Here is a 27,768-nt window from a genome sequence, read left to right as displayed (position 1 = left end):
ACAACAGGGAACTGTTTCGTTTCCTTTAGTTCTGTTTGATTTCAGATAAGAGTCAGACTTAACAGCAAACGATATGAACAAAATTATACCTTATTCTTGGGGTACCAAATCCAGGCTCAGAATTAACTGAGTTCCTGTTCAGAAAAGAATGGGGAACAATGGGGAGATTAAGCCAAGAGGATGCTACCTTACTTTTGCAAGATTATTTCCTCATATTTCCCAAGAATATTCACCTATAGCAGTTCTCAGACCACATTCCCTTTTGCACATAATAGTATTCCTCTTGAGTGGTGGACTATGGTTTAATGTTCAGACAATCGTATCTGAAATAAGAGCTCAAAAAATACCAATTTACTATCCCAAAGAGAGTTTACTTCAAGTAGCAAAATTTTACTATCATAGCTTAGGGTTGGTATATTATTATTAATTTTTCTCATGTTGAAATAATGGTTAATAATGAGTACATAGAATGACATTTCATTTAGAAATTAAAAACATTATTCTCTAGACTGTCCTCAAACTATGCCCGTGGGCCAGATGCAGCAGCTGAGGACAATTATCCCCCTCATCCAGGGCTATAAAGTTTCTTTATTTAAAGGCCCACAAAACAAAAGTTTTTGTTTTTACTATAGTCTGGCCCTCCAAGAGTCTGAAGGACAGTGAACTGGCCTCCTATTTAAAAAGCTTGAGGACCCCTGATCTAAAGTTTTACATAAATAGCAAATACATGATAATTGACTTAAAACTCCAGAAAAATGCTTATTACAGTAAACCTCCAATCTGCATTGTCTCCTTACCCCTAAGGCAAAATGAAATCTTTGAATCTAAAGTCTATCACTATTAAGTTGATTCAAAGATACAACTTCAATAGATACTGTTAATGAACAAATAAAATTTCATAATTTTCATAAGTGATGGTCAAATATTTCAGATGAAACTCACTCTGTAGTGTAAGCAAATGTGTAAGTCCTTTCCATTTCAAATGGGAGTGGTCCTGCTTTCTTAAACTTCATTATTTTAGCATTTCACATAATATACTGCCAGGAAAGTTGATAGGTTTTTATTACCTTGTGTGAATAAAAAGTCCTAAAAACTTCACAGGCAAGGGCAATTTAAAAGACCTTTGCAGTTCTCTCCTTCATCTACCCCACCTCCCCAGGACAAGTTAATATTACCATCCATTTCAAAAAAAAATGTACCTAATTAAATCTTTATGTCCTTTTCTTTCTTAAATTCCCTTTTCATTGATTATTCCCTACAAAAATGGTTTCTTAAGAGTACCATGGTTTGTGTGTATATGTGTACGTAGATGTGTGTGTATGTTTGAAAAATCTGGATTGGATGGACATGGTAATGAGGGGCAGTCTTGGCTTGTAAGCCTTGTTCCCCAGAACCAATAATCCATTTTTTTAAAGGCTGCAGTTCTTCAGGCCTGGTTTTTAGCACCTGCAGCTGACAATAATTAAAGATCTCATATTATCTGGCCAAATTTGCTTCTCACAATTTGCTAAGTACCAAGGCCAGTCATTTGCTTTGGACATTCTCAGTTGAACATGCAGTTTTATCTTACCCCAGCTTTTAAGAGTTTGCCTAAGGGGGATTCAATATGAGGTTTATCCGGTCCCAATCCCAATATTGATACTAGTATCATCTTACCTTGTAGCAACCTAAAATTGAGCAAGAACACAGCCCTCCTTCCACAAATAGTTCTTTTTCTTGATGTACAAAAAATAATCAGTTTTGGATTCTGGCTGACTGATTACTGGGAGAATTCACTCTAGCCTATGATCAGCTAAAAGTCTGAGTGCTAGATGCGCAGTCAGAGTAGACTTACTCGGTGATAATTATGATAGCAAATGACCCATCTTGGCTGGCTCATCAGAGCATTAAAAGAAAAAATTCTTACTTAAGCTGCACATTGTAATAGGGAAAATTCAGGAAATGAGACAAAAGGAGTTTATTGCAGTGTTGTGTGTGGCCTGGGCCTGAATTCAAGCTTCTTCTTAGTGAAATATCAAGCAAGATTGTCAGCCATGAGAGCCATGGAAAGTTGAGAAGGGTTAATTTAAACATGTTTGGATTATCCTGGGTTGAAAAATGGCTATTTAGGGAAGTTTCAAAGGCTTCCCTCCTCATTCTCATCCCTTCAATCTGTTCTTCTAAGAGATAGTCTTTAGGAGCCAAGTCCAAGGGCAATGGTTTGGGGGGAAACACTGTTCAATAGAAACACCAATAAATTCACCATAAAATCCTTAGCAGAGATATTCCATTCTTCCTCTGCTTCAGCAGAGAGGGTACAGAGATTTAGAAAGACGCAATGAGACAGAGATGAAAGGCCCCAGACTACAAGTTTTGTTCTGGGAACATGCTCAGTCAGAATTTGATACATTTCCCAAAATGATTTGGTCTTCAGGCATTCAGGAGGCGAGTTATCCAGGGACCCTCAATTGAGCTGGACTAGGTTATGCCATAGGGACAGCCTCAGTGACAAGCTGACCAGTGCCTTGAACTCTCCGGAAGCGAATATTTGTGACATCATCGGACTGGAGTCTTCTGTCGCTTTGTTGTTTTGTTGTCAACTGTTCATCACTCATGTCTGACTCTTCTCTGTCACTCCTCACATCTTTCTTCACCTGAGAACCATGGGGACAATCAATCAATAAGCATCTATTAAATCCTTACAATTCATTAATTACTGTGCAAAGAAATGGAAAAACCAATCTTGCCCTTAAGAGACTTCCATTCTATTGGGAAAAATAGCCTGAACTTATAAAATTATGTGTAGAATATATGCAAAGTAATTAGGCAAAGAAATTTTGGGGTGGGTGGTAATAGAAGTTGGGGTAGGGAGGAAATCAGGAATTACCTAATTTAGGCAATACTTGAATATTAGAGGAAATAAGTAATTCTAAGTTGTTGTGAGGGAGAGATTACATTTCAGGCATGGGGAGACAGATTTTCTGCAAGGAGAAATGAGACATGAAATATCCTGGATGAAGAAAAGCAAGAAAGTCAGTTTGGCTAAACTCATAATTGAATGAAGAAGTGGGAGTAATGTATAGCCAGGAAAAGAAGGCTGGGGCTGAGTAGTACAAAATTTTAAATGATTTAATTTAAATTTTAAATTAGTCTCTATACTTTCTTTTGGTGGTAATAGGGAGCTAGTGGGATGGCCACTGTTATCTTGTCATCAATCCTGCTTGTTTTTACCCTTTGTACCACTGGGCCTTGCATTTACTTTGGTACCATTAGAATCCTAAATCCTCTCCTTTCCCTGATTCCCAGTTTTGAAATATACATCAACATTCCATTGCTTCTGAACCCAGTGCTCCAGGAAAGAGCACATGGATCATGACTTCATTTATAATCCCAATGACTTCCCAAATGAGTTAATTTTTGCAAAGTGCTTAGCAAACCTTAAATTACTACATAAATGCTAGCTATTAATTGTCAAACCAAAACAAAACTCTCTGGCCACCACTATCTTCTCTGTATTGTCTTCCCTTTCTTAAGGGTACAATCTCAATTTTTTATTGGTTAGGTCTGGATGTTAGTACAAAGACTTTTAATAAGTCTTTTCATTCTATCATTGAGTAGGAAAGTTTATTTTTTACTTAGTGAGCGAATTTATCCCCCCATTTAGGTCCTGGTAGCTATCAATAACCAGAGTATCCTCCTTCCTTCTTCCCTCAGTGAGTTCAGTGTCTAGTTTCCAGTGATTTTCATCCCCATCTAAAACTTCTACTCTCATACTAGGGCCCTTCGATATTCCTGCTGATCCTCCCTAAAATACCCTAACTTTCTAATTCAACTATTCACCTCTCATAACTTATTCCTTCTCTCCATCTCAATCAGACATAGAAATAAATGACCATACTCTTGAGTTTACTATGACCCACAAATATTTCACTTTCATGTACATAAACTATGAGATTCTCTTATCTAATAATAATCTTTTATCATTTCATCATTTCTTCTGCTTTACAATGCCCAATCTATCCTTCTTCATGGTGATTTCCAATTCCTCCCAACCCCAACCCTTGGTCTCTTATCAGGTTTTCACCCCTACACTGACTCTCCTTTCCTCCTTTTTCTATCTTAATACCTTTGTGACTTAAGTTTAACAGTATCCTCTCCACTTGACTCTCTTGCCTCCTTGTCCTGTTAGCTATCATACTTTCCCAAACTCTAACTTTGGATCATTTCCACCATCCATCTTTGTTCTTATTCATGGGCTACTGAATGGAGGTTGAGAAAAATCACAAGACCGTAATAACTGAAATCTACTACAAATTTATGTTACATGTTCTCAATTGGGCTCTCATTGATGAGGGGAATCCTTTTATATTTTTCTAATCGATTTGTTAGATCATTAATTATGATAGAAATTTAAAATCTTGTTCATTCTTCCTCAAGACTTCCATAGTACTCTTCCCTCTACTCTCTCAGCTGAGGACCTCACCTCCTACTTCACTGAAACAATTGAAGTCATCTAATAAGACCTCCCTCATCTTCCTTCCTCATTTCACATCATTCAGGCTTCTTCCACTATTTCCTCCTTCACCATTCTTTCTCTTTGACAAGGCAAACTCCTTGATATGTGTCCTTGATCTCATTCCATCTCATCTTCTTAAGCATACTGTCCTCTCCTTTCTCTCTGATATAACCTGTGTTTTGGGATGTCTGAAGGATGAATTCAATAGTTTAGGTGAAAGGTGATTAGGACCTGAACTAGGTTGATGGTTGTTGTGATTCAGAGAGGAAGGATCAGAAGGATAAGATATTGTAGAGGTAGAAATGACAAGATCTGGCATCTCATTCAATAAGTAGGGTGAGACAGTGAGACAGAGTGGACAAGGAAGGGCTGAGTTGTCGCAAAAGAAATATGTGAGAGAGATGGAGGGAGGAAAAGAGAAAGGGAGAGAAAGAAAAATAAGACAAGAGGTGAATGACAAGGGCACTGGGTAAAATGACTTGCTGGGATAACTTGGGTGCTTACTGGTATTAGGATGCTAGGCTTGAATTTCCATACTCTATTTCTACCTGCAGTACTACTCCTCTTTTCCCATCTTTTCCTTTGCTGTTGGCCATGGGTTGAACATAGAATGGGTTGGCCAGGATGAGGTTTGTACCTACCTGGCCTTCTGAGAAAAGTTTGAAGAGCATTTTGAGGATGAGCGAAGTCCAGAAGACATTTAGACTCATTATGACCAACAGGAGGGTCAGGCAAAAGTGGTATACAAAGCTTTGCAGGCCATTGGTTTCAAAAAAAGAGATGACAATGTAGATGAATCTGTAAAAAAGAAGGGAACTGTGAGTCACAATGTGGGAAGAGAGGAGGCAAGCTCCTAGCAGAAATAACTTTGCTATTCCCCCAAAATGGAAAAGGCAGAGTAAAAGCTTCTGATATGAGGGCAGAGCCTTCTTAAAGGACCCCAAACTCTCATGATTCCATCCTTCTCATATGTACAAGAATTTGTCAGGTAGGAGAGTCATTCCTCTTTCTAGTAGGCAGCTTTTGGCACAGAAGGTCCCCAATATTTGGATCTTTTCCCTCCTCCATGTCTTCCTCCCACTCCACCTTTTAGGACCAGGCTCACCTGATTGGAAAGAAAAAGATTCTGGTAATGATGAACATCAGGGTGAAGAAGACAAACACAATGTTTTGAGCTACTCTCCATTTTGCATAATTTAGCATCTTACCAGCCTGGAAGGAAACAACAGAGAGAATTTTGGCAACACAAACTTAGAGTTTGGAGGGGGCCTCCAAGGGTACCCCGTATAACCTACACTTGTTCAAGAGCCTCCCTAGATAACTAATCAATTCACCTGAAGACATACTTTCCTGGGGAACTCAAATGACTGTGGTGTTGACTGTTCCCAGAAAAAGAGCAAGACAGGCTTGGAATGAAACTTTGTTCCATGATATGAGTCATGAGAATTGGGGAAACACCTGTGCTCACTTTCTTTAGGGACCCTTCACTATTAAACTTTTTGCGAAGGCTTTTGCTCCTTTGGACTTCCAGCAAAGTTGGGGAAGGGATTTCTCTACTCTCCATCCCTCTGTGGCAAGACCATGGACCAGTGATCCTGAGAAATAGTTACTTCCAGCTTTGGTGGTCACCATATGGGTAAAGAGTTCCAGAGCTCTGATTTCAAGCATCAGCTTACCAGAAGGAGATGAGTTTCCCAAAGATAGTCATTCCTATTATAATTTTGTAGGAGAAGACCACAAGTCATTCATGTCCTGATTTGTTAGGAGATCTGGATCTTGACAATGAAAGCCTAAGGTTAATGTGAAAAATCTGTCTATACCTTTCAAAAGTAGTGATTCCGTGGCTTTGTGACAACTTTGCATCCAGAGCACAGGTGGAGTAGCAACCAAGGCCAAGGGTATACCATTTGTGGCAATATTTATGCATTTCTTAATCATTTAATATGTATAAAACCATCCTATGCTTTTTAAAAATTAGGTTCCTATACTTTTCTGTGTCATTGATGAAGTTTTTGAATTTTGTACCTTCAACCCGAAAAAGTCTGTGTTTTTTATTGGGAGATTTTGAATGGCACTGTGTTTCTTGAGAATGCTTCTGTGACATCATAGCAAAATGACTGTATTTGCATGCCTGGGAGTCTTTTCCATCAGATATTGCCTGTGGTGGGGGAAATAAAGAGCTGCTCTATACCTAATACTCATTTTGCATAATGAGAACTTTAGTTTTAGATAGGACCCAGTTAATGTGCTTTCTCTCTTATTTGGGGGAGACCCTAGAGATGAATCAGAACTAACTTTTGTTTTTAGAGATTTCCCTGGGTTTTTGCTCTCTGGTAGGGACAGAATTGGAGCATCTGGATAGTGCAGTAGATAGAGTACAGGATTGTAGAGGGCCACAGACAGTGGGGAAACTCTGGGTAAGGTACAAGACCCCTTCAGCCCAGAGGGAACCTGCTGACAATGTCTGGTTTGACTCCCCATCTCCTCTAAGGGTTCTCAGCCTTCCTGCGAAGTCAGGGGGAGGTGACAACCTGTGCTGTGATTGAAGCAGAGTGATATCAGGTGGAAGAGTGATACCAGGTAGCAAACTATGTATAATAGCAAGTTGTTTATGTGGTCCCATGTGCACAGTATACTTGGCACATGCCCAGTGTTGTTTTTGTTACATTATAAAAAGGGGAAAGTCCTTGGAATAAATGGACTCTATTTTTCCACCATCTTCAGGAGTCCCACTTCATCATTTCTCCACTAGAAAGAAGGATATTTTAATCACCCTGGTGTGGGGGCTCTAGAAAGCAATGGTACGTTTTGTTACCCCAACTTGGGGGCTCTAGAAAGCAGGACACAACACAAGACCTAGAGTCAGGAAGATCTGAGTTCAAATCCAGCCTCAGATACTTACTAGCTATGTGAACTTGGGCAAGTCACTTACTGCCTATTTGTCTCAGTTCATCTTCTGTAAAATATGTACATACTAGAGAAAGAAAAGGCAAAGCCCTCCAGTATCTTTGACAAGAAAACTCCATGGGAAAAGTCTGTGGGGTCACACTACTGAACAATAGTGATGAACGACTAGAGTCAGGGAGAGAAAAAGTCACCTCTCTTTTGGGCCATGCTCCCTCTCCCCAGAAATGGAGTCAGGTCCATCCGAGCCCCAAGTGCCTGCTTCTGTTAAGGGCTCCTGGGTCACCAAGCTTAATGGAATACAGTGAGGGAGGGGGAAGTTAGGGACTTTTCTGGAGCTATGGCCCCTGCATCTATGAGGCTTCCAGGCTGACCCAGCTGCACTCCTCCATGCTGTGCTCACTCACCTCCAGGAAGACATCTGACACATCGTGGAGGAGCAGCACTATGGCACCAGAGATGACTAAGTTGGCACAATAGGATACTGACATCAAAGAGATAGTAGTACAGTGGTGGATGATTTGCTCCTTGAAGTCCTGAGAAGAGGAAGAGATTGGGTTGGATATGGACCCAGTGGGAGGAGCTCCAAAGAAAGCACCTTGGTCATTGGATTGAACAGAATGTAATTGACTCCTTACTCAATCTGCCACGGAATCCACCAAGCTCAAGGGGACCAGGTCTGCTCTTCCTTCTTCTGTGGGACAAGGTCCCCTCAGAACTCTGCTTGGCCCCACGAACTGGCTTTCAGGACCAGGACCAAGTATGACATTTTTCTTACAGGGAAGACAGACTCTTCTTCCTACTAATCTTCTTCCTTACATGGGAGTGATGTCCCCTGTTTGACTGCTGACCCCAGTCCCAAACCCCACAGGAATCCTTAATCATGGACTTCGCTAGAGTCACAAGCAGGTCAGTGTGCTCCTGGCCACCCATTTGATTTAAACATATCACAGAAATCAGCCAATAAGAAAGCAGCACTCCCAGCAAACACCTCCCTCCCTTTAGAAGAGCTCTCAGGATGCATTATCCCAAAAAATTCCTTTGCTGCTTTACCCCAAAGCTGGGCTCCCTCTAGACTCACCTTTCTTTTTATATCAAAGGACAGCGTGAGCAGCAAGGAGAAGTAGAAACTGATTTCCATGATATACCACCAGTATAAGGCAGGATTTAGAGGCTGAAGGTAAAAGAGATATTGGTCATTGGTGTTACCCACAGATAGACACAGGGTTCAATAGGAAAATAACTGTCTAGGAATTCCCTACCAACACTCTGCCTTGTCCCATTCTCCAGCCATGCTAGGCTATGATAGCCTATGGTTATAAGACACCTGGAACCGATCCTTCATAAGTCAGTATTTGCTCAGCAATCAAATAAACAAGAATATTAAATCTATTTATTATGTGCCAGGCCCTAGGTAAAGCACCCGATAAAAACAAAATGGTTCCCGCCCTCAAGAAGCTTACATTCAATTAAAGGAAACAACATATACACACATATATACAGTCATAGTGTACACAAACATGCATATATATGCACATACACACAAACTAGATAAAAGGAAAATTTGGGGGAAAGAAATGAGCTGCTGGGTAATCAAGGAAAGCGTCACAAAGAAAGTGGCATCTGGACTGAGTACTGAAGAACTACAGTGACTCCAGGATCTGGAGGTGAGGAGGGAGTGCATTCAAAGCACAGGGGATGAACACTAAGATGGGAGAGGGAGAATCATGTATGGAAAGAGTAAGAAGTCGCGTTTGTCTGTATCCCAGTACATATGAAAAGGAGGAATATACAATAAGGCTGGAAAGGTAGGTGCAGGTGAGATTATTGGCTTTAAATTCCAAACACATAAATTCATTTTTGACCTTTGAAGTATAAGGGAAACAATGGAATTTATTAAATTAGGACATGATGCAGTCAGACGAATCTGGCAACAGCATGTAGTATGGACTGGATTGGGGAGAGATTTAAAATAATAGGGAGGTCAATGAGGAGGCTAATGCAATAATCTAGAGGAGAAGTGAAGAGAGCCTGTGGCTTTGTGAATGGAGAGAAGGGGATAAATGTAGAGTTATTGAGGAGGTAGAAACAAGATGTAATTGGATATGGAAAGGGAAAGGGAAGTGTTGACAATGATGATCACAGGAAATTGCAAAGCCCACTTGGAAGGATAGGGCTGCTTTCAACAGAGTAGGAAAGTATGGAAGGCAGATTGGTCTTGAGGGAAAGATAATGAGTTATGTTTTTGGACATATTAAGTCTGAGGTGCCTGCAGGTCATTGAGCATGAAAAGACCAAGAGATATGTGATTAAAGATCAAGAAAGAGAGAGTAGGGCTGGCTAAGTGTAGAGATCTAGGAGTCATGACCATAGAGGTGACAATTAAACCGAGGGCCTCGATGAAGTACACTAATATAATAATAATCAAAGACAACAATAATAACAGACATTTATGTATTAGTTTAAGGTTTGCAAAGCAGTCTACATATGTCATCTCACTTAAATTTCATAACATCCCTGAGTGGTAGAAGCTATGATTATCTCCACTTCTTCATATAGAAACAGGACTAAGAATCTTTTCCCAAGGTTACACAGCTAGGAAGTATTAGAGACAGGATTTGATCTTAAGTCTTCCTGAATCCTAAGTCTTTCATATTATAGACTGTATCACCTAGTCAGTAAAAGACAGAATGTAGAGAAAGAAGAGAAGAAGGACCACACAGAGCTTTAGAGATAATGGATGTGATATGGATTATAAGTCAAGAAAGGAAACAGGTGGAAGAATAAGACGGGTAGCAGAAAAAAGAAGGCAGTATGGTAACTCAGTGGATAAAGTATTGAAGTTGAAATTAGGAAGCCCCGAGTACAAATTCTGCCTCAACCTTTCAAAATCTTGAAATTGCTTGAAGTTATTATTATAATTATTAAGAAAGTAATGTCATAAAACCCAGGAAGGAAAGAATATCCAGGAAGAGATGATGATCAATAATATCAAAGATTTCAATCAAGAAAGGTTCACTTTAAAAAAGACTATTAGATTTGTCAATTTATGGCCATTGCTTACTTTGGACAAAGCAGTGAAGCTGAGTGAGGAGGTCGGATGCCAGATTGCAAAGGAATGGAAAGAACTGCAAGGAGATTGAGGGGGTATAAGGTCTAGGGACAGTTTCTCAATAAAGAATAAAGAACCCATGGTGGGGGTTGGCACTGCCATTTCTTTATTAAAAACTTATATAAAGGAGGGAATGGGGAATGAAATGAAGGAGTTTTGAGATATGAACTAGGGAAGAAGAGGGAGCTCATGGTGACTGGCTTTTTAGTAGTCTAAGACAAAATATTCCTTTAAATTAGGGTATGTAGAGAAAGAGATATAGGAAGTTTAAGGAGAGAAGAAAATAATAAGGAGACTTGTGGGGAATGCTCAAGATTATCATTTGTAAGAAAGAAATTGCAATGAGAGTATAATTACATAACATAACAGCTAATCTCATTTTTTTTTTCTGAAAAAGGTTACCAAACTGGAAAGTTAGAGAAATTCTTCAGACACAGTTGACCTAGAGGTTAGACAAGCATTTGATGAAATCTCTCAGGCTATTCTTGTAGAAAAGATAAAATATGTTAAATTCTAAATGGTATTTAGGTGGATTTAAAAATGACTGAATGGCCAGAACTTAAGAGTTATCTCAGTAATAGTTTCATATTTACTTGGAAGGAGGCCTCTAGTGACATCCTAGAAGAAATGTTTGGCTATGTGATGTTTAATATGACATTTAAACAAAAAAATCAATGAGTTGGAGAAAGTTCCAGATACCAGATTAACAAAATTAGGAGAGAGCCAACTTGATGACAGTTGGATCCAGAAAAATCTTGACAATCTAGGATGTCTAGATAAATTAATAAGCTGAAATTTATTAAATATATACATAGGAGGCAGGGCCCAAGATGCTCAAGAAAAGGTAGGAACTTACCTTAGCATTCCCAAATTCTCCTCCAAACAACTTTAAATCATGTCTAAAAATAAATTCTGGAGAAGCAGAACTCACAAAAGGATAGATATAAAAGGAGCATAGCCCAACAGAAATAATATCTGGACAAACCAGTAGGAGGCCCTTAAGACCCAGCACAAATTACCAACCAAGACTTTGTGGCCCCAACACAGCAGTCCAGTAGCAAAATAGGCCAATTCTAAGGCTTCCAGACCCCCAGTGCAGCAGGTGAATGCTCAGGTCTAATGGTTCCTGCACAGTCTATGAATTGTCAGGCCTAGAGGCCCTGGTACAGCAGGCAAAGTGCCAGCCTGGGAATGCCTAGTCCAGCAGCTCAGCAGCCTTGCCTCTGGACCCCAGCATAAGAAACTTGGGACAGTAACCTATATCTGATGAACAGAGCTCAGACTGGAAAATAAATAAAAAACAAATAAGCAAAAAAGACCCCTGATCATAAAAAGCTACTATGGTGACACAAAAGGTCAAAGCACAAATACCCAATGAAGAACACAAGTCTTTATTTATTTATTTTTTGCTGAGGTAATTGGGGTTAAGTGACTTACTCAGGGTCACATAGCTAGGAAGTGTTAAATGTCTGAGGTCAGATTTGAACTCATATCCTCCTGACTTCAGGGATGGTGCTCTATCCATTGTACCATCTAGCTACCCCCCAAAACACAACTCTTTAAAAAGTAATATGAACAAAATAGAAAAGGAAGTACAAAAGGCAACAGAAGAAATTAATTTCTTAAAACTTAGAATTGGATAAGTGGAACCTAATGACTCTATAGGACATTAAGAAATAATTTTAAAAAATCAAAAGAATGAAAAATGTGAAATATCTCATTTGAAAAACAACCGACCTGGAAAATAGATCCAGGAAAGATAAATTAAGAATTATTGGATAATCTGAAATGCATAATCAAAAAAAAAAAGAGCTTAGACAATATCTTTTAAGAAATTATCAAGGAAAACTACTCTGGTATCCTAGAACTAGTGAGTGAAATGATAATTGAAAGAATCCACTGATCACCTATTGAAAAAGATTCCCAAATGAAAATCCTAGGAGTGTTATAGCCATATTTCAAAGTTCTCAAGTCAAGGAGAAAATAATGTAGCCAGCAGCCAGAAAAAAACAATTCAAGTATCATTAAAGATTACATAGGATCTAGTGCTTCCACATTAAGAGATCACAGGGCTCTTAACATGATATTCTGAAAGGGAAAGGAGATTGGATTATAATCAAGCAAAACTAAACATAATCCATCAGGGGAAAAAAGATCATTCAATGAAAAAGAACATTCAATGAAATAGAACATCTAAACAAAAAACTTGATTTCAAATGTAAGACTCAAGAGAAACATAAAAAGGTAAACAAAAAGGAGAAAACATTCTATTCAATAAGAAATTCAATAAAGTTAAACTACATCCCTACATGAAAAGATGATACTTGTAACTCTTAAGAACTATTTGGGTAGTTAGGAGTATAAATAGAGGGTATGAGTATAAGTTGACTTTGATGGAATGATATAAAAAATTAAGGAATAAGAAAGAGGATTGCATTGGGAGAAGAGGGAAAGGAGAAGTAGAATGACATAAATTATCTCACAGGAAGAGGTCCAAAAGCTCTACTACAGTAAAGGAAAAGAGGGAATGGATGTGAGCATTACTTGAACCTTATTTTCATTGGATTTGGTTCCAACAGGGAATAACATACACATTCAAGTATAGAAATGTATCTTATCTTTTATGGAAGTAGAAGGGAGAGGGACAACAAAAGTGGAGAATTGATAAAAAAAAAAAAGAGGGCAGATTGAGAGAAGCAGTGGTCAGAAGCAAGACACTGTTGAGGAAAGAAAGAATGAAAGGAGAGAAATGCAGAGGAATATAAACAAGGGAAAATAGAATGGAGGCAAATTCACAGTTGATAATCATAATTGTGAATGTGAAAAGAATGAACTCCATTTACAAAATGGAAATCAATAGCAGAGTGGACTAAAAATCAAAATTCTACAATATGATATCTATAAGAAAGACAAACACACAGATTAAGGATAAAAGACTGGAGTAGAATTTATTATGCTTTAGCTGAAGTAAAAAAAAAAACAAAAGCAGGAGTAGCAATCATGATCTCAGAAAAGCAAAAGCAAAAATAGATCTAATTACCAGAAAGAAGGAAGGAAACTACATCTTGCTAAAAGATGCCATAGACAATGAAATAATTTCAATACTAAATAAAGAAGCAGCTAGGTAATATAGTAGATACATCACTAGCTCTGGAGTCAGCAAGACCCATATTCAAATCTGGCCACAAACACTTACTAGCTATGTGACCCTGGACAAATCATTTAACCATGATTGCTTCAAAGAAAACCACTCTAAAAATATATTCACCAAATAAAATAGCATTCAATTTTTAAATGGAATTAAATGAGTTACAGGAGGAAAAAGTAAAAGTATACTGGGGGGATCTTAACTCTTCCCTCTTGGATAATTCTAACTAAAAACAAACAATCAAGATATTAAGTAAGTGAATAGAATTTCTAAAGAGTTAGCTATAATAGACCACTGGAGAAAATTGAATGGGAAAAGAAAGAAAGAACTATACTTTTTTCCTCAATGGTACATGACACCTACACAAAAATTGATCATATATTAGGGCATAAAAACTTCGAAATCAACTGCAGAAAGGCAGAAATATTAAATGACTTTTTTCCAAATAATAATTAATAAAATTATATTTCATAAAGCCCTATGAAAAGATAGATTAAAATTTAATTGGAAGCCAAATAATCAAATCCTAAAGAATGAATAAATCAAACAAAGAAATCATAGTAACAATCAATAATTTCACTAAAGTGGTATGAATACCAAAATTTATGGAATGCAGCTGAAGCAGTACTTAGGTAAAAGTTACATTTCTAAACTCTTACATTAATTAAATAGAGAAAGAATTGGGTATGTAATAAAAAAACTAAAAAAAAATTATAATCTTCAATTAAACAACAAATTGCAAATCCTGAAAATCAAGGGAAAGATTAATAAAATTAAAATAAAACTATAATAAATAATAAACCAATAATAAATAAAACTAGGAGGTGGGTTTGTATAAAAACCAATAAAGTAGACAAATCATTGGTTAATTTGATTAAAAAAGAAATTAAAAAATTAGGTAAGAATCATTTTTTCAAATTGTATGCTAATAATTTTATAACCCAAATATGGTGCTAGTACCTAAACCAGTAAGATCCAAGGAAGATCCTCATGATTATTGATGCAAAAATTTTAAATAAAATATTAAGAAAAAAGATTACAGAAATAGTTCACATATATCATACAATATGACCAGGTGGGATTTACATCAGGAATGCAGGATCAGTATTAGGAAAACTACCAGCATAATTTACTATAATCACAATAACAAAACCAATAGAAAGCACATGAATATTTCAATAGGTGCAGCGAAAACTTCTGAAAAAAAAATACAACACTCATTCCTATTAAAACACTGGTTAGCATAAGAATAAATGGAACTTTCCTTAAAATGATAAGTAATAGAATTATCAGTAAGCATAATCTATAATGGGGATAAGATAGAAGCCTTCCCAATAATATTGGGGAGGAAACAAGGTATCCATTTTCATCACTTTTCTTCAATATTGTACTAGGAAGGTTAGCTGTAGCAATAAGAGAAGAAAAAAATTGAGAGTTAGAATAGGCAACAGGAAACAAAACCATCATCTGCAGATGATATGTTGACATATTTAGAAAATTCTAGAGAATCCACTAAAAGACTGCTTGAAATAATTAATAACTTTAGCAAAATTGGAGGATAAAAAAGAAACTCCCATAAATCATTAGCATTTCTATATAATACTAACAAAGTCCAATAGCAAAAGATAGAAATTCCATTTAAAAGAATTGTAGACAATGTAAAATACTTGGGAAACTACCTACTAAGACAAATCCAAGAACCATATGAACACAATTATAAAACACTTCAGACAAATAAAATCAGATCTGAACAATTGGAAAAATAACAATTGCTCATGAATGGAGTGAATCAATGTAACAGAAATGACAATTCTATCTAAGTTAATTTATTTATGCAGTGCCATATCAATTGAATGGTCAAATGAAATTCATTGGGAAGAACAAGAGATCAAGCATATCCAAGGAATCAATGAAAAGAAATGTGGAAGAAGGTGGTACCATACCAGATGTCAGGCTTTATTATAAAGTGGTAATCACTAAAACTATCTGGTACTGGCTAAGAAACAGAATGGCAGATCAGTGGAAGAGATTAGTTACACAAGATGTATATAATAATCTAGCATTTCATACATTGAAGGACCCCAATTTTGGGGACATAAGCTCACTGTTCAGCAAAAAGTTCTGGGAAAAGTGGAAAGCAGTTTGGCAGAAACTAGGTAGAGAGCAACATCTTAAACCATATACCAAGAAAAGATCAAAAGGGGTATATGATTTAAACATAAAGGGCAATATCATAAGCAAATCAGTAAAGCAAGGAATAGTTTACCTGTCAGATAATTGGAGAAGGGAAGAATTTATGACCAAATAAGAGATGTAAAATGAATTTAAATTATATAAATTTAAAAAAAGTTTTACATAAACAAAAACAATGAACCCAAATTAGAAGGAAACCAGAAAGCTGAAAAACATTTTTACAGCAAGTATCTCTATACTTCTTAAATATATTTATAAAATATTCAAATTATAAGACTATAAGTCATTCCCTAGTTGATAAATGGTGAAAGGATATGAACAGGAAGCTTTCAGATGAAGAAATCAAAATTATCTATAGTTATATAAAATGCTCTAAATTATTATTGATTAGAGAAATGCAAAATAAAACAACTCTGAAATAATATCTCACACCTATCAAATTGGCTAATATTACAAAAAAGAAAATCACAAATGTTGAAGGAGATAATGGGAAAATTGGGACACTGAAGGAGTTGTGAACTGAGCCAACCATTTTGGAGAGCATTGGAATTATACCCAAAGGGCTATAAAACTATGCATATCCTTTGATCCAGCAATACCACTACTACATTTGTATTCCTATAATAAAAAGGGAAAAGGACACACATATATAAAAATATTTATAACACTTTTTTTTTGGTAGTGGCAAAGAATTGGAAATTGAAGAAATTCCCATCAAATGGGGAATACATATTGTGATTTATGACTGTAAGGTAATATTAGTGAATTATAAGAAATGATGAAGAGGCAGATATATAAAAAAAAAACAGAATGAACTGATGCAAAGTGAAATAAACAGAACTGGGAGAACATTACATAGTAAGTAACAACAATACTGTATGATGATCAACTGTGAATGACTTAGCTCTTCTCAACAATACAATGATCCGAGACAGTTCCAAAGGACTCATGATGAAAAATGCTATCCACTTCCAGAAAAAGACCTGATGGAATTTGAATATAAATTGAACTATTATTTTTCACTTTCTATATTTTTTCATGTTTTTTCCCTTTTGGGCATGCCTTTTTTTTTTTACATGTCTAATACAGTAGTATGCTTTGCATACTTGAACATATATAAAATATATCAAATTGCTTACTATCTCATGAAGGGGGAGGTAAAAGAAAAAAAGAAAATTTGGAGCTCAAAATTAAAAAAAAAGAATGTTAAAAATTCTTTACATGTAATTGGGGAAAATAAAATATTTTAAAAGGATAAATATAAAATCTTAAATGCTAAGGCATAAAATTAAAAAAATCAATTTCATAAAATATGATATAGGGTAGTGGTTGTTAGCAGTCAGTCTGAAAAAAATCTTTATTTTTAATGAACTGTAAGCTCAACATGAGTCAGCAATGTAATGAAGCAATCAAAAGAATTAATTCAATATTAGTATAAATTATGAGAGGAATAATATTAAGCACTATGTTCTTTTGTATATCATGGATCAATTTGTTGAAGGAGAAAGGAGAGGATGAAATCAAAGGAATCTATAGAAGTGTTAGCCTTAGTGAGAAAAGTAATCTTTTCAATAGAGACATATAGAAGAGAAAAAGAGAGATGTTGTTTAGGGATTTTAAGATAATGGTCAAAGGAAAAAAAGGGAGATCATGGCAAATAATGTCATTTCTCAATAAAGTACAAGGTAAGGTCTTCAAATGAGTCAGGATGTATGAGTCAGGTTGGTGTGGACAGTTCAATGTTAGAAGAAAAGAATTCAAACAAATTTTTTTAGAGAATGCCAAAGACAATCAATTGTGGGATGGGAAGGAATTATAGTAAGTCTGATTTGGGTAGTATTGAATTCTGGGTGCCATATTTTCTTTGAAAAACTGGAGAAGGTAGAGTAATTAGATAGTTATGGACCTTGGGGTCACATTGATTATGATTATGATTTATTAAAATAATTGAAAATAGCTTGGAGAAAATAAAATAAATTGAAGACATGATTAATATCTGTAAATCTTTGAAGGGCCATCATGTGGAGGATACCTCTAGAAATGCAAACTAATATTAAGGGAGGGAAGCAACAGATGATTGGATTTAGGTTTGATCAAACTTCTTTAAAAGAGTTGTCCTAAAGTAGACTTGGCTGCCTTAGAAAGTATGGGGTCTGTCCTTCTGGAGAACTTAAGGTGGAGCTGATTTGAACATTTTTTGAGCAATTATAAAGGAAAATTTTGTTCATTTATGAGTCTTTCTGGTCCTTTCCAATGTTGAGATTCTGTGATTCAGAAAGTAGGGGTTTGGAGTAAGGATAGAGAAAGAGAGAATACAGCAAATACATTCATTTCTGGCCACTATAGGGCACAATGGATGAGGTATTGGATCTGGATTCAGGAAAACCTCAGTTCAAATCCAGCCTTAAACAAGTACTAGCTGGTAATGATAATAATACATACTAGTATGACCTTAGACAAATAATTTGCCCTGTTTGTGTCATGTTCTTTAATTGTAAAATGAGGATAATCATAGCATCTACCTCACAGAGTTGTGAGAATCAAATGAGATAATTTTTATAAAGTGCTTTGCAAACCTTAAAGTGCTTTATATATTCTAGCTTTCACCACCACCACTGCCACCATCATCCTCATCCTCATCCTTCCCATGGCTTCTTTCAGTCGACAAGTCTGGTACTGGCCTTGTCCAGGGACTACTTACCTGCTTAGGGTATCCATGCAGGTGTGTCTCTGGCTGGCTAAGCCAGGTTTTCTGAAAGAAACCAATGGACATGTTTTGAGAATCACTAGTTTCCACAGGTTTCCTCCCTATAGCTGTGAGCCTTCTCCTAGAAAACTCTAAGCACTCATCAAGAATGATTGCATTTCCACCTTATATTACTTATTACCCTTCTCTTCATCCTTATCCTTACCTTCCTTTTCTCCGTCCTCTCCGGGTTTGAAAAAGGCAGAATCAAACTTATGAGGAATAACCCCCAACTAGGTGAAAGACTTGACCCTTTATTTCTTTTCACATCTCTCCAGATCATTAGCATCTGGTTCTTCTGTTAGCTCTGAAATAGTTAGGAGGTATGAGGTGGGTACTGGGTTAGAGATGCCTGTCAAACTAAGAAGCTTCCAATTGATTGGAACATTTAACAGGTCTTTTCTATCTCAAAATAAAACACTTAAAGGTTTTAGCAGTGTAATATGGCAGCCCAAAGAGCTAACTATACATTGGACTGCCATAACAGGGAGTATAGCTTCCAGAAATAGAGATTAGTCTTACTATATTCTGACTTCATCAGACCTTACTGAAGGATTGGGTGCAGTTCCATACACCAACGTTTAAGAAGCATATGGATGAGCAGGAGGGTAACCAGTAATAAGAAATAGGTGAATTTGTCTGGAATATGGAGTCTATACTGGGGTTTATATGTGATAAACTTCAATAGATAAATTAAAATCAAATCATGAAGGGCTTTACAGGTCAAAAGAATAATTTCTATTTTATTTTAGAAGCAACAGAGAATCATTTAACTTTTTTGAGAAGGGAAATTACACAGTCAGACAGGAGCTTTAGGAATGAATGTGTGGAACATGCACTGTTAGAAGGGAGACAATGTAAGCCACAGAGCCACTTAGGAGGCTATTGTAACAGTGGAGAGCTGAGATGATGAGGATCTGATTTAGGGTGGTTGTTATGGGAATGGTGAGAAGGAGATGGTTTTGAAAGATGTTACAGAAATAGTATCAACAAGACTTGGTAACTGATTGCATGGGAAGGATTTTGAATTCATGTCATATGAGGATCTACTAAAGAAACTGGGCCTATTTAGCTTGGAGAAGATTCAAGGGGAATATGATGACTCTCTCCAAGTCAGTTGTCATGAAGAGGAGGGATTCACTTTGTTCTGCTTGTTCCCCAGAGTCCGAACCAGGAGTAATGAGTGGAAGTTACAAAGAGGTCATTCCTGATCTTAGGAAAAACTTCTTCACAATTCCTCTCAAAGAGGAATGGGCTACTCTGGGAGGTAGTGTCTTCCTCTGACATGGAGGTCTTCAAGCCAAAGTGGGGTGATGGCCATTTGTCACATATGCTATGGATTGGACAAGATGATTGCTGACATACCTTCTAATCCTTGATTTTGTGATCCTGAAATTTTGTGCTCTGGCCCTTGCTCCTTTCCTCTCCCACCAAGACTGGCCTTCCTCTCTCTGAAACCTTCATTTCTATAATATTTCTGTTTCACTTCTTATCTTACTCATCCTGGTTGTTGTTTGGATTGACCAGTCTAGCTACATAACCTTGTTTTTCCTATCCCCAACACAACAGGAGCTGCATTGTGGGGTGATATAAAAGAATGAAGAATGTGATTTAGTTTTGATATGTGGAAAGTTGGATTTGGAGCAAGATAGGGATGGGTGATAATGAAATAGGAAAAGAAGGTAACATGATAAGAGAGAAAGAGAGTGAAGAGTAATGTATAGAGAGTAAAGTGTCTGGAAGAGCCTAAGAAAGTAGTAAATGGAAGAGTAGAATCAAGAAGAGAAAAATCAAAGGAATGGTAGTGGAAAGAATTAGGGCTCAGAGAAGAGATAGAAAGGACAAGAGATGGGGAGGAGAAGAGATGAAGAGAATGAGAGATACAAAAGAAAAAGTCAAAAAGGGTAATGGGAGAGAGATGATGAATACTGAGAATGGGAAGAGACATGAAGGATGGGGAAAGCAAGAAGGGACAAAGTGAATAGTGTGGGAACAGAGAACAAAGAGGACAGGGAGAGAGAAAATTAGGGGAAAGAAGGGATTGGAGGAATATGGAAGTGAATAAATGGGCAGAAAAAGGAAGAAGAACAAAGACTATGGGAATCGAGAAGATGAGTAGTCAAAGGAAGAGAACAGTCACATAGTAGGGATGGGACAGAACATACTTACATTGTAGAAGATGAGAAAGCCTCCAGACAAAGAACAGAAGTAAAATAAAAATCTCCAGCTGAAAATACAGAACAGAGGTAGAAATGAATGGATGAAGTCATATGGCTGGGAGGGGGAGGGAATAAGTGGAGAGATGAATAAATGAGGTCTTTGGTTTCCAAGTCAGTCCTGGTTCCAAGGCCCACTGACACAAGTCTAGGTACCCTGGAGTCAGTCTTCCACCAGGTTCCCCCAGCTCACCAGGTTTCTGAGAATTTCTTGCTCAATAATGGTCGCTCTTGATTTCTGCGATGTCGAAACCAGCGTTCTGCTTGCCTCATAGAGAGGCTGCATTGGCTGGCAAGGTGATTCAGCTCATCCTGGGGACAACAGGAGAAAATTAAGGGTGGGGGAGACACAGAGAGGACTAACTTTAGGTGATTGTCCTCTTCCCTAAGCTCACATAGTCTCTAATAGGAAGTGCCCACCCTGCTTCTCAGTGGCTTGGAGACTTCCAAGAACATGGCAAGAGACATGTCCTTGATTAGTCTCTAGGGTCAAGGTCCTTCTAAAAAACTCCTTTCTTCTCTCCCCCTAGGCTGGGACACAATTCCTCCAAGAAAAACATTTCCCAAGTCACACCCTGACCCCTTTCATGGCTGTATTGTCCTTTGGGAAAAAGAAGGTCCAACTGAGGAAGAATTTCTGAAACCAACTTGACAGGCACTATGGAAATATGAAAACGAACTATTCCCTGTCTTCAGTGAGCTTATATTTTTTTTAGGGGGAGACACGATATGTATAAACTAAATAACAATAGATGTAAACAAATTCAAAGTAATTTCAAGAGAATATTAATGATTGAGGAAAATTAGGGAGAGTTTCTTGAAGAAGGTAGAAGCCCTGAAGGGAGTTGGGGTTTTCACAAGGAAGAAATGAGAGCATTCTTGCAGAAGAAGGAGAGCATTCCAAACATGGGAGGCAGTTTATATAATGGCTTGGAGGTGGGGGATGGAATCTGATTTGAACAGAGGGTATGGGGATGACAGTGTGCAATAAGTCTGGAAAGGTAGACTGAAATCCAATTGTAAAGGGCTTTACAGATCCAAAAGAACTATTTCTATTTAACTTGGAGGCAATAAAGAGTCATTCAAAGAGGTAAAGAGGTGGAACAGTCAGACATGAGCTTTAGAAAAGGCTGATTGGTGGTTATGAGGACCGTGGATTGTAGAGAGGAAGACAGTGGGCCAATGGAACAAATTTTGAGGTCATTGCAATAGTGGGGGTTGTGGGCAGAGGTGGTGAGGATCTGAATTAAAATGGCTGTGGAAGGAATGAAGAGAAAGAGGTAGTTTCAAGACATGGAATGGAAATAAAATCAACAAAACTTGGCAACTGATTAAATATTAGAAATGATTCATAGGAAAAAAAACATGTCTATAGAATGGGAAAGCTGGGAATGACCTTAGAACGCATTCTCCTTTCTTCCAGATGAGAAAACTAAGGTTCGCAAAAAATGTCAAGTGACTTCAGACTAAGTTTACAAAGCAAGTCATGGCAGAGGTGAGATTAGAACCCAGTTTAGTGAATTTTTAATCCTCTCTGAGGTTAGAGATTGGTAGGACACTATTGCTCAGAGTAAGCATTAGACTCTCTAGGGGAAACAGGAACACAGAAAGCAGGTGTCTGAGTGAGCCCTGCCAAACAGCACCTTCCATCTTCCCATTTCTTTTTCAGGGATTACTGAACATCAGATACTGCCCTGTTGAAAGAGATGGAGACTTAAAACTTCCAGAATCCTTAATGGAATCCAAACTTGGGGCCTGCTCACCTTTGTGGGACTCTTACTGTGGGTCTGGAAAAATGACTCCAAGATGGGGTTGGGAATAGGCTTGGTCCTGATGGAGTCACGTACACCCAGGGCTTTACTCAAGGGCAATCCTATGAACCTGTGAGAGGAGATAAGAGGAGCTGAGTACATAGAAAATCTTCAATTTATGGGAACTCTTTTGCCCTCCACATAAATACCACAACTAACTTGACATAATTCGAGGGAGATGGAGAATGGGAGTTGCTTGTATGAAGGGACAAGGGTACTGGTGGGTCACATATTAGATGCTTAGTTTAGTGGAAAGGAGCATCATATATTTTACTTATGGAAAGGACTTTTAGGCTGTTAGGAAAGGGGATCAATTGAATTATCCAAGATGCTGAGCTACAGTAAAAAAGCAAACATTCTCCTCACTCTGAAATTCATTAAGTATTTGGTAAGCACCTATTGTATACCAAGCCCAGTGCCCAGAGCCAGGGGAAGATCCAGACTTTAAGATACCATCTTTAGTAAGTTTATGGTCTGATAGGAGAATAAGGCACCCATATAGATGTCTGTATATAGGGCTTTTATCAAAGATATTTGATGGAAGGATTTTTTTCTTAGTAAAAGTTTTCTAAAAATGAAAGGTATCAACAAAATTTTATTTATTTATTATCAAAGTGGCTAAGGAGAAACCCTCCACAGCTGACTTACCTCTCAGAGACATATCTAATGACTAATAAAACAAATGTTGTGGGAATGACTGCCAGCAGGTCTTTGGGATGAGGGTATGTGATGCCATCTGAATCTTCCAAGTCAGCCCACGTGTACCCAGAGGGCAACCAGTATTCATCCTTCCAAAATGATTCATACAGGGTGAACAGCATTCTGAGGGTAAGATATCAAATGTCTCAAGAGGGATTGGCAGGGCAAACTGGCTAATAGAGTCAGTGCATTCAGATCATCAACTTTAGAAACAGAGAATGTTATAAATATAAGAGTCCTTAAGGAAGTCTAACCATTTCATCTTACAAATAGAGAAACTGAGGTAAAAATATGGAAGGAGACTTACCCAGTGTCACATGGTGAGTCAATGACAGATTCTCTGTCCCGGGTTATTTCTACAGCATCTGCCACCCAGATATCCTGGGAATTAGGTGGTAGGGGGACGGGCACAGAACACATTGACCTGAAGGTTCTTACCTAACATACTGGCTTCTTTCTGCCTAAAACTTCCTTGGCACGAGACACAGGTAGTCCAGTTTGCCCAGAATCTGCTTTAAACACCTTAATTCAGCCTTATGCTGTTTCTGATGTGATTATAAACTATCAAGATTAGAGAGATTGGGGATAGAAGCTTCCCAAATGGGGAAAACAGATCCTAGAACTAAAGAACTTAGAACCCAGAATATTAAAAGTGGATTGTCAGAGCTAAGAACATCCTTAGAATGAAAAACAGAATGCAGAAGTAAGGGCCACCATTCATTTCAAGCAAGAAGAGCGACCTTCCCATTACTGAACGTATTCAGGGAGAGGCTGGGTGATTACTCATGCAGGCAAAAATGTAAGAGTATCCTAGCTGCAGGTGGGAGTTGTACTAGACCTTGTCCCAGGGACCATTCACCATTGTCACTCCAAGCTTCCTTTATAGCTTTCCCTTCCCCCTTGCCTCATCTTTGTCACTGACCTCTCTGCAGTCTGCCAGTGAGCAGTCCTTGACCTCACTCCCTGAGTTTAGGAAGACCTCAAAAGTGCTCCTTCCCCTGAATGTCCTTCTGCTTCCAAATGACAATGACTGATGACATCAAGGAAGGTTTTTAGCCACATTTTTAGAGAAATATCTCCCTTTCCTTACCTGGAATTGGTGCCCATCTCTATATATCATGTCCCTTCTCTACCCTGGTCCAAAAACATCACCCAAAATAGAATATAAATTCCTTGTTGGGGCAAGTGCTGTTTTTTCCCATTTCTTTTGTCCATACCCCTAACTCCTAGCATAGTACCTGACATCTCAGTCTTATTGACTGACATATGCAAACATATGGCCTTTGCCCATAATCAATAAGGTCTTGTTTAGTGTTTTGTCTTTTACCTCTGAAGCTCAGAGAAGAGTCTACCTGAGTATTTCTGCCCTAGAGAAACTTACAATCAAGTGTTCTCCTTGAAGGGGATGCTTCGGGGGCCTGCCTAATGTTGGGGAAGAGGTTTGGTGTAAGGATGGGATTGATTGGTGGTGGGGAGGTAAGACTGGAACTCTTAATGGGAAATAAATCAGAGACAACATCAATAAGTGATGAAATGTTTGGGCCACATGGGACCTCTCAGTGTTCTTCACCTTCTCTTCTGAGGCAATATTTAATTAGGGCTCTATCTACCCTGGGGATGGAGCCTGTGGAGGGCGAGAATCTCAGGAGAGGTTGAACTTGATGGACTGGGTTAGAATGCTGGAGGTGAGCCAAGTATAGTGGATAGAGCTGACCAATACATGTTAAATATGTTAAAGTATAAGTTAAATACAATATAGTACATTGAAAATCTTAAAAGAAGTCCTATTACATTCACTGTTCTCTATGGCTTCAGCTTGTCTTTGGCTACTGCTTTATCCTGATTTCTTCCAAGTTCTTATTTGGGCAGCCTGGGGCCAAGATACCACTATAGGAAGGTCAGATTAACAGGCAGGGGAAATAGAGGGAAGGCAATAAACACTAATTAAGCACCTGTTATATACCTGGCCCAGTGCTAAGTAATTTTACAAATAACTCAGTTGATTTCATCAGACAGGTTCTTTCACAATGAATCATAATAACCTAACTTGAGCAAGAGCTCTCCTCCGTGAAACATAAAAATCTTGCTTTCAAGGAATATTCTGTAATATTTAATTCCAATAATAACAATGTTTTAAGATTTGGAAAGTACTTTACAAATATTTCAGTTGATTCTCACAATGACCCTGGAAAAGTAGGTATTATTTACAACCCTCCCCCCACTCCCCACTCTCCCCCATTAAACATGAGGAAATGGAGGCATTGGGAAGTAAATTGACTTGCTCAAGTTTAGCTAATCTAGTGTGTAAGTCCATCCTTAAATTCAGATTTTCCTGAATCCAGGCCCACTGCTCAATTTATTTATTAAATCAATAAGCATTTATTAAAGGTCTATTATATATATGGTGCTATGCAGTTACCTCTGCTAACCATTTTTCACATTTTCCTGTGATCATGAATATGTCTGTTCCCTTCTCTAGGTTTGACACAAGGGTGTATTATTATGATAAAGGCTATCTGACATTGTTCTCTGTATGATAGTGGGGTGTGGGTATCAGAGAGGGGGAAGGAAGGAGAGAGAGAGAAAAAAGAGAGAGGGAGAGAGAGAAATAGAGAGACAGAAAGAGATGGAGAGACACAGAGAGAGATAGAGAAAGAGAAAAATAGAGACAGAGACACACAGAGACAGTCACACCGAAAGACAGAGACACAGAGAGAAAGAGACAGAGACAGAGATAGAGAATAGCATTAATGACTGACAATATTAGGACAGAGAGGAGAGTAAATAGGGCACCCTGCCGGGGATTGTGCCAAGCATTGGAGATACAAAGAAACACAAAGGACAGTCCCTGATCTCAGGAAGCATCCAGTGAATGGGGGAAAACAACATACAAACAATTATTTATGAGGTACAGTCAGAATAAATTGGAGATTATCTCAGAGGGAAGGCATTAGAATTAAGGAGGGTAGGGAAAGGTTCCTTGCAGAAAGTGGGAGTTTAATTGAGACTTAAAGGAGGGCAGGGAAGCCAGGAGATAGAGTTGAGAGAAGGAATTCCAGGCAAGGGGACAGGGTAAAAAATGTCTGGAGCTGGAATGTGGACTGTCTTATTCTAAGAAGAACAAGAAGGACAGCTTCCAGATTTTATAGTGATATGAAAGAAAACTGGAAAGGTAGATTAGGGAAGGTTTTTAAGGGTTTTAAAAGGTAGACAGATGATTTTATATTTGATCCTGGAAGAGAAAGGGAGCCAGTGAAATTTATTGAATAGAGTGAAGGAGGAGTGTGTGACATGATCAAGTCTGGGCTTTAGAAAGATCAGGTGGATGGCAGGAGGGAGGACAAGTAGAGACAGACTTGAGGCAAGATCAACCAGAAGCCACGAGATAATCTAGGCATAATGTGCTGGTGTATTGCCAGATCAGAGAAGGGAAGGGGCAGAGTCCAGTGGTAGAAAGGACAGGATTTGATGAGTATTTGGATATTAGGTGGGAGAGTGAGGAGGTTAAGATGACACCCAAGTAGCTGAGAGGCTGATGGTCCCCTCAACAGTGGAAGAGGGGGTGGTTTGGGGAGAAAGATGATGAATTTGATTTTGTGTACATTAGCAGAAAACTTTTCTTGGGTGGATGGGAGTGTATCACTGATGGAGCCGATCTCAAAGGCTCTACCTATTTTCCCCCCCTTTTGCATGACTATTCTGGGTATGAAGGATCTAGGCAAAAGAGCAGGAGGGTTGAGTAGGGAGAAGATGCATGGAGGAGGAACCACTTACCTGCAACACTGATGGGCAGATGTTTGAACAGAGGCTTCTTGAAACTGGCCTGGTTCTGCTGCTGCAGGGTTTTTGGGGATCTGACCAAGGTAGGTGGTTGTTCTTTCAGCAGCAAGCCTACAGATCACCAAACCATTGCTTTTCAACCACAGGAGATGCAGAGAAGGAGGGAAGGGTTAGGGCGGAGTTTGGGCATGAGATAGGAGAAAGGAGGTGGAGAATGGTGTTGAATTCCCTGGATTCAGAGTCAATCAGTCCTTCAATAAGCATTTCTTAAGCACCTACTACATGCTAGCCAACTGTGCCATGTTCTGGGAACACAAAGAAAGGCAAAAGTAGTTCCTGTCCTCCAGGAAATCTTAATCTAATGTGTGTGTGTGTCTGTGTGTGTGTACATGTACTTCAATATGTGCAAAACAAGATATAGACAGAATAAACTGGATAATCACCAGAATGAGGGAGATGGCTGGGAGATCTCGATTTGGGGATTCTGGTACGATAGGATCTGGGAAGAGAAGGGAAGAGAGAGCATGAACCAGTGCATGAGACCCTGGAGGGAGGAGGATGTCCAGAAAAGTAGGTGGCAACTCAGGGACTGATCTAAGGGTGGATGCCTATAGTGCATAGGAAAATATTTGATTAATTATCATATTTGAGAATCAAAAGTTAG

The 27,768-nt window shown here is 38.2% G+C and overlaps 1 protein-coding gene across 1 annotated transcript; it reads right to left on the bottom strand.

Moving 5' to 3' along the window:
- Window positions 1–668: 668 nt before the first annotated feature.
- LOC100934161 (ceramide synthase 4-like) lies at window positions 669–27,204 on the bottom strand. Its single transcript, XM_003762989.2, has 11 exons — window positions 27,099–27,204; window positions 23,274–23,447; window positions 22,578–22,695; window positions 21,008–21,126; window positions 20,768–20,825; window positions 18,554–18,604; window positions 8,481–8,573; window positions 7,807–7,935; window positions 5,601–5,707; window positions 5,137–5,293; window positions 669–2,633 (listed from the first exon to the last, which is right to left on the bottom strand). Exons 2-11 carry the CDS (start codon window positions 23,444–23,446, stop codon window positions 2,463–2,465), a joined length of 1,176 nt encoding a protein of 391 aa, XP_003763037.1. The 5' UTR covers window position 23,447; window positions 27,099–27,204; the 3' UTR covers window positions 669–2,462.
- Between the last annotated feature and the right edge of the window lie 564 nt (window positions 27,205–27,768).

Source organism: Sarcophilus harrisii, chromosome 1 (genome assembly GCF_902635505.1).
Source record: "Sarcophilus harrisii chromosome 1, mSarHar1.11, whole genome shotgun sequence".
Lineage (NCBI taxonomy): Eukaryota > Metazoa > Chordata > Mammalia > Dasyuromorphia > Dasyuridae > Sarcophilus > Sarcophilus harrisii.
This window is presented reverse-complemented; position numbering and strand designations above follow the sequence as displayed.